This window comes from Myzus persicae, unplaced genomic scaffold (assembly GCF_001856785.1).
Source record: "Myzus persicae strain clone G006 unplaced genomic scaffold, MPER_G0061.0, whole genome shotgun sequence".
NCBI classification, from domain to species: domain Eukaryota; kingdom Metazoa; phylum Arthropoda; class Insecta; order Hemiptera; family Aphididae; genus Myzus; species Myzus persicae.
In genome coordinates, this window is record NW_019104196.1 from 108,019 (window position 1) to 119,376 (window position 11,358).

At 31.1% G+C, this 11,358-nt stretch overlaps 2 protein-coding genes across 3 annotated transcripts; one reads left to right on the forward strand and one right to left on the reverse strand.

The window, feature by feature from the left end:
• Positions 1–4,145: 4,145 nt before the first annotated feature.
• On the forward strand, positions 4,146–7,507 carry LOC111039838 (ubiquitin carboxyl-terminal hydrolase 14). The gene is made up of 11 exons (XM_022323481.1): positions 4,146–4,420; positions 4,492–4,778; positions 4,853–4,970; positions 5,032–5,204; positions 5,310–5,407; positions 5,472–5,628; positions 5,719–5,784; positions 5,862–6,044; positions 6,828–6,930; positions 6,999–7,187; positions 7,249–7,507. The coding sequence occupies exons 1-11, from the start codon at positions 4,405–4,407 to the stop codon at positions 7,323–7,325; spliced, it is 1,467 nt and encodes a 488-aa protein (XP_022179173.1). The 5' UTR covers positions 4,146–4,404; the 3' UTR covers positions 7,326–7,507.
• A 9-nt stretch (positions 7,508–7,516) lies between these two features.
• Positions 7,517–11,121, reverse strand: LOC111039839 (bifunctional arginine demethylase and lysyl-hydroxylase PSR). Of its 2 annotated transcripts, XM_022323484.1 has the most exons (8): positions 11,061–11,121; positions 10,729–10,939; positions 9,968–10,173; positions 9,757–9,909; positions 9,107–9,303; positions 8,901–9,048; positions 8,383–8,747; positions 7,517–7,741 (listed from the first exon to the last, which is right to left on the reverse strand). In XM_022323484.1, the coding sequence occupies exons 2-8, from the start codon at positions 10,802–10,804 to the stop codon at positions 7,717–7,719; spliced, it is 1,170 nt and encodes a 389-aa protein (XP_022179176.1). In that variant the 5' UTR covers positions 10,805–10,939; positions 11,061–11,121; the 3' UTR covers positions 7,517–7,716. The 2 variants fall into 2 exon arrangements, with proteins under 2 accessions (XP_022179176.1, XP_022179175.1); XM_022323483.1 differs by having other exon boundaries at positions 10,729–11,119.
• Between the last annotated feature and the right edge of the window lie 237 nt (positions 11,122–11,358).

Genomic DNA, 11,358 nt, shown 5'->3' on the forward strand with positions numbered 1-11,358 from the left:
TACTTTTTAACTATTATACTCGATGTTGTTCACTATATCGTCACTCATCACGGGATTTTATATATCACTTCAAACATTTATAGTAACCACAACACAACACCGGACAAGAATAACAAGAATACAAGACTATTTTCTTTTGATTTTACAAAATAAATCATGATGTTGTTATAATATTATTGATATCATTTAGGTAGGTAATCAATAAATTGGGAAATAAAACTATAAAACTATTTTTAGCCACAAAAATAAATTATAAAATAAAAAATAACCACAACCACATCAATAGTACCACTACCATAGACATAATATAGTGTTATGTTCTATATTATGTCTATGGACTATGACCACTACTACCACTGCACCGGCCGTCATCGCAGTATGCCAGTAGTTCCACTGCGTTTTTGTGATAATACTACCAACTGCCAAACGCTCAGTAAACTTGTATTGATTCGTATTATTGGCATAAAATATAAGCCCTTGTATAATTAGATTGACTTTAATATTTATAGTATTTATAAATTTTATTTTTATAACCGTAGCACGCGGCCCACTGTGCTGTAGAATAGTAGCACAGTGGCCCAGTCCGGCCCTGCTTCAGAGAGTCAAAAGTAAAAAAAATCACTATAGTTTTCAAAAGCAACTGGAAACAAAACGGGAAAAAAATAAGGAAAAAAAGAATTTTCAAAATATTTTGACTCTTTTTGAGCTTTTTATAAGCATAAGAACATTTAGAAGTGGAGCGGTGTATGGATTCAGTCACAAATGTGTCTGATGCTAGCACTGGCCGGTGCCACTAGTTCCCGTATGGATGAACACCCGGGTTCTTACTATACTCGAGCTGAGTTAGGTAGGATCTGATTTACATAGGTATTATTAATTTTTTACCTGAAGAAAATCGGGACCGAGTTGTTAATCGTCCTTAGTTTTAGGGTTTTGCTTATCAAAAATCAAATACATTTTTTAGAAAAAATATAATTAGCTAAAAATGCTTATGATATACCTATTGTGTTTTGCAGATTATTTCTTAATTATTGAATACACAATACGCATATAGGAATTTAATACCAGGGCTGTCAGTTGTAAACTTGTAACTAAAGACCTAAATAGGGTGTTACGCATTTCCGATTAGGTCTGTTGTCTTATGACTGGGCCAATCGGTTTGATTTTAAGTATACTATCAATATTAATTATGATTTAATCTACTAGCATATTGTACCTACATAATACAACGGCTTTTTTAATCAATACCAAACAGATATTTTCAAAATTAAATTTTGACTGGGCGTTTGGGCCGCATATAATATGCTTGCACCCCAAGTCCCCAACCGATAAAACCTATACTTAGCAGTCGCGGCATGCTTCCCCACACCTTGTATTTAATGTATAATCATATTTAAATTATAGTTTGCTTATTATAATGCAGTTGAAGTAAAATCGAGATGAACAACTTGTACCTATTCGTATATAATTACCTATACATAATTGTAAGACACTGATGTATTAAAGGATTTAACTTATTTTTGTGAATATACTATTGATAATATACCTAATATTACGTATAATGCTGATTTCATTAAAGTTATGACAACTTAATACGCGGTCATATAAAAATTTCTGGTGGTCAGGTGTATAATTTCCATAAATTATAATTTGATAAAAATAAATATACAATTTTATGTTATAGGTACATAGGTATTTATATTATATCAAATAAGTCAGAAGAAAAAGAAATGGTTCGCACTAGTTTCTTAAAATATGAATAGATATACTGCAAATTGTATAATATATTATAATATGTGTTATGAATGGATACTATGACGCGGTGATTTGTACATAAGGTACAATTTAATTTTTGGAACATCACGGTTTTACGAACAATGAATAACTTTAGTAGGTATATAAAATAAATTGCCGCAGTTCGTATAATGTGTCTTATCGGTTTTGTCGCAGATTGTATAATGTTAAATTTTTTTTGACGCAGTTTACCATCTTCCAATGGAGGGTACAATCGGGGTCCTCGGGTACAATGAAGGGCTATAGTAAATTTGCACAAAAATTGAATCAAAATATATGGTTCATGTGTAATTTACACTACATTTTTTGAAACGCGTTTCTAATTACCACCTACGTAAAAATATGAATTGTAATTTGCGTCAAAATTCTAAATTCAAATAGATTGCTCTTTCGTTCAGTGGCGTAAATAGGATTTCATTCCGGTGGGGGGAGGGGAGCATTGTTTTATCAGCCACGGCATCGTTTAGTCGACCGCGGTGGTTCTTTTAATTAACTATAGAGTTAATTTTACTTTTGAACAAGCTAAGTTATTTTAAATTAAAATATTTTCTTCTGTTATTTTTTGCCGAGGTTATCAGGTGTAGTTGGTCATTAATCAAAGTATTACCATTTATCTGCAGCTGCGATAAAGTTACTCACTTGAATAAAAACCCGTGCGTACATTATATAATTCCTACCTACATTTTTTTATTTAACAAAATGACGTTTTACTACTTATTTTATTCTTGTAATAATATTTTTACACCCCCCCCCCCCCTGGCGCCAAAATCGTGAGATGTTACTATGCGAGTTGCTGGATTGTTGGAATACAATATAATATAAACAATGACAATTTTTTAAAAAAGAAAGTATATATTTTTTATTTTCACTAAATAAAAAATATTTATGTATGCAGGATAACGGGGTGATTCTCAAAGCATGCTGAACCCAATATTTACTTGAATAGTGAATTTATTCATAACATTTTTTTTAATGTTTTAATGTAGGTACTGTAAGACCATATTTAAAAATTCACGTCTCCACAATAACGTATTTGAACGATTCAGTCAATGCCAATAAATTAAACATTTGTAGTAATTTATATTTTATATTTATCTTTCAATATTTCTAATTTATTACATTGGTCCAAACTCCCAACTCTCAAGAATTATAATCATTGTATAGACCCGATTAAATTTTAATAACCTAGTCGTAAACGGCAGCGCTATCTAGCTTCTCAATAACCACCTGGCAGTTTTTATGCCGCTATCTTCCGGAAACGAGTAGGTTCAATTATTGTCATTATTATTATTGTTCTACGATATTATAAGAAACGAAGATACAAGTATACAACTATAAGTAACGACTAACGACCAACAGGCAATAACCGCAGTTTGCTTCTGGGACGAAACAGAAAAATCGAAATGTATTAATATCAACCAAGTATTTTAAATGATGACGAAAATGCATTTACGAAAAAAAAACGGCTGTCGAGCGAGCTTTGGTACTACTCCGGTGGTGTTCTTGACAGTTGTGTTCTGTTTAACAATACAACAGTTTCAGTACAACGGCGTTTTCAATATCAGATAGTATGTAATAATTGTAATTTAATTTTAACCAACCTTACGTCCTTAAGTGCAATGCATACCAAGCATACACAATCAATAATCATTAATCATAGAACCTCAAAGCTTTTTCAAATAATGGTGCTATACTGTTATTGGTTATATTGAAATTATGACCATCATACCCGACTTAGGTGCCAAACTGTAACAAAGGTTAATGCGTTTCTTTCTTGGGGTCGCCGGAGAAGAAAATAAAAAATTGACGACTTAAAAAAAAAAGGCAGGGCTGTTTGCGCCGTTTGCGGACTAGCGGCAATGATCAGTCTGACACTGGGTACAAGAACAGCGTACTAAGTTTACCAGGTATTAAACTATTAAAATAATTAGGTTTATGCGCTAACTTCTACCACAGATTATATGAAACAGATTATTGTATAAATATTATTGTACTTCTACACTACAAAGATATACTATACGGGCTACTGAAGTACGGTACCACACAGATATCTGATATCTGTGACTTTATGTAGTTTACCACCAAGGTTTATAGATAATAATCTATAATCTATATTAAATATATAATATAATTATTTTATTTCTATATTATATTTATAATCTATAAGCCTCGCCACCTTGGATTACCACGGCTTTAGACTGGTTTACAATGTAGATTAATGATATTATTAATATTATTATCCTTATCGTGAGTGATATAGATAGGGGGAACATCCGTGGCCGGTAAAAAATATTCCGAAAAACAGTAGTGGCCGCACTGTGCAATAGTGACGAGCGATAATTTCGTTTGGCCGTTATCAACAATAGATTTGTCATGAATCGCGATGGTCGACGAGTGACGAGCACATTTTGAAGTTCTACTCGCATATCTAAAATAAATACCTTAAGTTTCGAAAGTTCAGTAGTGAACATCCAATTCACAATAGTTGACAGAGGGAACCCTTTGCATAGTACGAGCGTTGTGCTTCATGAAAAAGTAGTACGGTTGTCGAACTACGACGGTGATAATTATTTCCGTAAACACAGCAACAGAAAATTCTCGCTGAGCGATATGCCATTATTTACAGGTGAGTGAAACGACTTATAAGGTCAAAAGAATATGTCGTTTAATGAAATATTTTATTTTTTTTGGGTTCAGTGAAGGTAAAATGGGGAAAAGAAGTATATCCAGATGTGGAGATAAACACGGACGAGCCGCCACTTGTTTTCAAGGCACAACTGTTTGCCTTAACTGGTGTCAATCCCAACCGCCAGAAAGTAATGATGAAAGGCGGCACCCTCAAAGACGATACATGGGGCAACATACAGATAGTTGAGGGCCAGAATATACTGATGATGGGCAGCAAGGATGAGGACGTACCCATAGAACCCACTGTCAAGCCAATGTTTGTTGAAGACATGACTGAGACACAATTGGCCACAGTTGTAAGTCATTACTCTTTAAAATGTTGTCAGTTTAATTGTAGGTACTAAGACTGTTAAACTTATTTGACCTTTAGACCAATATGCCCGCGGGTCTTACCAATTTGGGCAACACTTGTTATTTGAATGCTACTGTTCAGTGCCTTAAGACTGTACCTGAATTACGACAAGCCCTGACCGATTTTAATGCAGCATGTAAGACATATATGGAAAAGTTTCCTTCATTTTGTTTTTACATGTTCCTTATCTATTACAGCATCTTCGTCTCTATCTAATTTTGCACCGGCTGAGAAAATCACAATTGCAATGAGTGATTTATATCGGACCATGGAATCTAATCAAACAATCCCACCTCTTGTACTTTTACAAGTATTACATCAAGCATTCCCCAGATTTGCTGACAAAGTAGAAGGTCATCATATGCAACAGGTAAATAAAATATTTATTCTGTTCATTTTGTCTCGATTCTTTACAATTTATTTTAATTTCTTATTTAAATATATTGATAAAATTTAATTATTTCAATTCATTTAGGATGCTAATGAATGTTGGGTAGAACTTATTCGTATGCTACAGCAAAAACTGCCAGCATTAAAAAATAAAAACAATGATAAGTCAACTACTAATTACAAGTAAAGTTATTCATTCTTTTATAACTAGAAAAATACATTAATACAGTAATTTAATTGTTTTTAGATCTGCAATAGATCAATTTTTTGGTGGTTCATTTAATGTTGAATGGAAATGTGTAGAAAGTGATATTGAAGAAGTAACCAAAACTACTGAGTCATTTCTGCAGTTAAGTTGTTTTATATCTCAAGATGTCAAGTACATGCATTCTGGTTTAAAAAATGTAAATATTATGAAAGCTATTAAAATTATGTTTTTTCTTAATATGATGACCAAAATTGTACACATTTAATATCACTGTATCCTATTGTAGAGAATGCAAGAACACATAACCAAACACTCTCCTATCCTTGGTAAAGATGCTGTTTATACAAAGACAGTAAGTTTATATATAGTATATTAATGTTGATTACTTTTGCATATTTCAGTACCTAATAATAGTTTACTTCAATTTAGTCAAAAATCAATAGACTGCCAGCATACCTGACTATTCAGTTTGTGCGATTCTTTTACAAAGAAAAAGATAAAATTAATGCAAAAATCTTAAAAGATATTAAATTTCCAATCGAATTTGATGCATTTGAATTGTGTACTCCAGAACTACAAGAGAAACTTGTACCAGTTAGAAGAAAATTCCAGGTAAAACTAATGCATTTATCTTAACGAATACTGTTTTTTTTTTTTTTGAAGCTCCACCGCTACAGCTGCTTACTTTAAAAAATAAAAAGTAGCTGGCTATTACCACTTTTTTGTTAAATTCAAGCTAATGTTAAGATGAAATGTCCTACTTTTTTCTTAAATCAAATATTTAATAATCTTAAGGGTTATTACACAAAATAGATGAAATCTAGATTTCATCTATTGTGGTTATTATAACCTAAGTATACACGTCATCATAATACCATACGGGGGACGAGGTGACCGAGTGGTCTGATGCGTCCGCTGCGATGCAGTCGGTCGCGGTTCAATCCTCGGCCACCGGGCTACATTTTTCTCCGGACAAATCGCCGTGACCAGAGATTAAGTGCTGCCATCCCCCAACCGGGCATGGCAGAAACCTACGGGCGCCTAATAGAAATTTTGCCAAACAAACACGTGTATGAATGTATGATACGAGAAAATAATAATACCATACAATAATTATCAAGTGTTGTGTAATGTACTAATACTAATTTATCATCTTGCATCGTGAAAACCGTGTGCTTCTGGTAGCATAACTCCAAACATTCTGAAGTTTAAAAGTTAATTTTAAGTAGATTGGTAATTTTTTTGTGCTAAGTACACTTTTAGTGTGCTATAGTATTTTGTAACATTTCTTGTACTGTGTCATGGAAATGGGTCCTCCTGACCACTTAATGTTTATGATGGTTGTTATTAACTAAACTAAAATGTAATTTTATTATTTAATTACTTTTAATAAAGGAGTTAGAAGACAAATTGGCTCATGAAGGTGTTAAGCTCAGCGCAAAACAGTTGGCAGAATCTAAACAAGAAAAACCCACAGCTCCATATTGGTTTGAAGATGGTATTGAGATAAGCTAGTAAATAATAAAGCTCTATTCCTTAACTATTGCTTTCAATTTTGTTGCACAGACTATGGTTCAAATAACTCTGGTTACTACTCCCTTCAAGCTGTCTTAACACATAAAGGCAGATCAAGCTCTAGTGGCCATTATGTTGGTTGGGTTCGAGAGTCTCCAACATCTGAAAAATGGATCAAATGTGATGATGATACAGTAACACCAGTGGCAACTGAAGATATCCTTAAATTATCTGGCGGAGGTAATGAAATATATTTGATTAATATTTTTAACAGTCATAATTTAATAAAAAAATTTGACAGGTGATTGGCATTGTGCGTATGTTCTTCTATATGGTCCGAAACTCCTACCAATGGAAACTTCATCATTATCTAGCTGATCCTGTCAAAAATTAGTTTTCTTTTATCAAAAGAAAAAAAGAAAAAGTAAAATATTTCTTGTAAAATTGTATTTTAAAAAAAAATCTGAGTTTAAAGGAATACATATTAAGGAAAATTATAAATTAACATTCACAATATTGTCAAAATAATTTATTTAAAATACAGTTTTTTTATATTGATACTTAATGTTGTTATGAAAATTAATTGTTATTATCATAGTCATAATTTATTTCATAACTTAAGGAATAATCCGCATGTAAGGTTAGTAAACAAAATTAAATAAAAAAATATGTAAGGAATAGAATACTTTGTTTACAATTAACAACCCTATTTGGAATATAAATTCTTGCAATAGTTTCTTGGCCTCGAAACTTAAGTATTCTTGAGAACTTAATTCGGTGAAGATAATTTACATCTGAAACAAAAAGAATAGTTTCAACACATTGCACTTGTTCTAATATTACAACTAGTGGTTTCCCAACATTGATAAACAACATTTATGTGTAATGCTTTCCAGCCAACTATATTGATGGCAACATTTCATAATAATGTAAAATATCTACAAGAATTATTACATAAATTCAACTGTACAGACAATGCAATTTTATTAGCTATATATATTAAATGTGCATATTGTTTAATTAAATGTATTGATGGAGCTGATATTAGGGTACTGGTGTTAAGTCACTTAATCCCAATTCCATTCAATTGTTAGACAAGCGTTACAAGTCTTATCATACAAAGTAATTAAATATGATTGTCGAGATGCTAACAGTTCCTAAAGAATGAAATCTTTCACTCAAAAAAATAAAAAAAATAAATTATAAGCTAGATTATTCCTAATCCATTGAAATTATTTCGAGTTCATATATTCTGACATCTCTTACATAAAAAAAATATTCATCATTATACTTCCATGGAAATAATAACAACAATAAAATAGTTGAAGTGTAGGTTTTTAAAATTTATATGAATGATGGTAGCATTAAATTTATTGCATATCATTTTACAATCAAACAAGTTATTGGGCAATAAATAGAATAATGGATAAGGTACCTTTTTTTATGTGCATGCAGAGATTCTTGTCCACTATCATCTTCACTAGAATTTCCATCACTAGAACTGCTCGAACTACTAGAACTACTTGAACAACTTGAACTGTCTGATGCAAGACCCGTATTGTTTTTTAAGTCAACGGAGTCTGCTACTATTGCTAAATCAGGTTCTTTGTTTTTCAACACTTTATACCACTTACGGGATAATTTTGGTCGTCCTCTAACTGTTTTATGCCAGACTACAGGAAAATTAGTACGGCTACAAAAGTTTTGAGTTACTGCAATAGTAGTATCTAAATTGAGTACTACGTGCCACCATCCACCAGGTACATACACAGTTTCACCAGGGCCTTGAAGTATCTCTATCTAAAATGTAAAAAAAAATTGTTTTGGTACAACAAGAAATAATTTTATTATTTAAGGTACACAAATATGTATTAACAAACTATAAACATATTTTTTAAATAAATTATTGTTTGTTTAGATACATCAAATTTTTTAATATTAAAATTAACTAACCGGTGAGCAATCCTTAGGCCAAGTTGGTAACTGAGTACGAGGATAGATGATTTTAAACCAAGTGATAGCTTCATCACGTTGTTTACCACCCTCAGCCGAAGTGACTTTGAGCAGTTCTTTAGGAGTATGAGTAGGAAACAGACACCATCTAAATTGAACATTCCATAATTAATATGCACATTATAAAAATAAAAATAAAACTTTACCTCTTGTGTCCAGTAATTAATGAATTCCATGCACTGGTACCTAACGGATCTATGTGAATTCCAGTTCCCGATCTAGAAGGACCCATGACAAACCATCTGTATGGAGGTCTTTTCTTTTCACCTGCATATTTAAATAAGTCATCTTGGAAGTAAACAGGTATATCATAATCATCCAACAGTTTCTTTCTTCGATGATGCTGTATATACAATTTACATTCAAATATAATGTTTAAATAAATAGATATTGGTAAACGCAAATTAATAAATTCAATGTGTATGTGATCAGTTAAAATAATTGTCAAATGGTTGAATGATATACATTATAATAATGATGTGCTAAAATATAAGATTTGTTAAGTGTTTTGCATAAAATTATAAGGAACTTAAATTTGTAGTATCTGTCAGTAAGGACGAGATTAGTTTTAATTATTTCCGTGCTGCACATAATAATTGACGATAGAAAGTTTACCAAATTTTAGGCCGGCTGAGAGTAGTCTGTAATAGGGATAATGGAAAAATAACATAAATATTAAACACAGGGGCCCCATTTCAGCTTATCACTTTCTATCGCCAATAAAAAGCATATTTTTCTTGAACTATCAAATTTAATATACACTTAACATGTAATTAAAAACATAAATAGGACTTACATCACCATAACTGCTGTCAAATATATACAAAGGACTATCATCTTTATTATTATTCATGTAATGAACAAAATATTTCATTTTCATCTTAACACTATATCCTTGATTGTCCTCACCACATTTAAATCTTTGGTTACGATATTTTTTTCCTATTCTCTAATTGATGCAAAAAAAAGTCAAAATTTTTACGCCAAAAACAAATCAAATATTATACTTCTAATGTCCATTTATAAGCAGCTCTCCAATTATTTTGTAGTCCTCTTATCACAACTGGTTTATACGGCCGCTCATATTTCTCTACAAATACTTCAGGACTCACAATTTCTACATCAATGCGTTCCACATTGTCTTGTACTTTTGTGAAAGACTTAAAATTGTCAGCATAACCATGGGCATGCCATGCATATTTGTCACTCAGTTCTAAAAAAAAAATGTATTGCAAATCGTTAATATCATTTGCTAATCTAAGACTTTGTATAAATTGTCAATGTTGTAATTGATTTGCAAATCAGCGTTTTTCTTTTGCTGTTATAATGTTTTGGTTGATACTTGATTATGCAAAGGAATAGTTATAAGTTCAAACAAATACAATAGGTTTATTTTTAAACTTTGATGATAACCTATTGATTAATAAAAAACAGTTATTTTATGATTATTATTATTATTATTTCAAGACAAAAAAGTGGAAGTTTATTCACCAACCAGTGAAATTTTTTAAATAATAGTTTTTTGTGAGAGCTAATTCAAACTAAATACATTTGAAATGTATAAGCACAAATGTAATTAAAACAACAAATTTGTATTACCTATGTTAAATCATACACATGATTGATCATTTTTTTTAAATATACATTTATTTAAAAAAAATAATGAAGTGTTAAACTAAAACTTTTTATCATAAGGCCCATACATTTTTCAAAAAATAACTATATGTACATAATTATACAGTTAATGCTTCTAGTTAATTCTCAATACCTGGTCTAGCTTTATTCTTAGCTTCTTGAATCCTTTTCCTGGTTCTAGATTCCGAGCTATTTGAAGAATCACTCATTATGTACCAATATTTTATTTTTTTGCTGTACAAAATTTTTTACTTTAAAATGTACTAAAAATAGTAGGTAGTAAAAATAATTCTAACAATAACTTGAGCTCCTGACAGGTTCACGTTACAAAAATGTAATTATGTCTGGAACAAAATAGTGTACCTAACTAAAAAATTTAAATTAACATTCAGATCGTGTCTAATATATTATAATAAGCATTGTAATGGTTAGAGTATTAGAAATAAAAAAAATAAAAATATGTACATTTTATGTCCTGAGCATTGAGTGTCTGAGTTATCAAGTTTAATTTGAAATAAAAACATAACCTTATATTTTTTTAGGGCCTACCTTATCAAATTCAACCACCAAATTTAACTTAACGGCTTCAAAGAGATCACAATGATAATAATCACGTAATATGATAATACAATGTAGTAAGCTCACGAACATACAACTTACAGTAAGCTGATGTACGGTCCGCTAGCAATATTTGATAAGAGAATTCAAGTGTTCCCAAAATCTATTGCTAATCGTCAATTTGTATACAAAGTTGCCTACCTTA

Excerpts from the sequence above, each read along its gene's own strand:
- LOC111039839 (XM_022323484.1), bottom strand. The coding sequence starts at position 10,804 with ATGAGTGATTCTTCAAATAGCTCGGAATCTAGAACCAGGAAAAGGATT. Across the intron at positions 10,174-10,728 it reads TAAGAATAAAGCTAGACCAG|AACTGAGTGACAAATATGCA; the intron begins GTATTGAGAATT and ends TTTTTTTTTTAG. Across the intron at positions 8,748-8,900 it reads GGCCTAAGGATTGCTCACCG|ATAGAGATACTTCAAGGCCC; the intron begins GTTAGTTAATTT and ends TTTACATTTTAG.
- LOC111039838 (XM_022323481.1), top strand. Across the intron at positions 5,205-5,309 it reads AAGGTCATCATATGCAACAG|GATGCTAATGAATGTTGGGT; the intron begins GTAAATAAAATA and ends CAATTCATTTAG. Across the intron at positions 5,629-5,718 it reads TGCATTCTGGTTTAAAAAAT|AGAATGCAAGAACACATAAC; the intron begins GTAAATATTATG and ends ATCCTATTGTAG.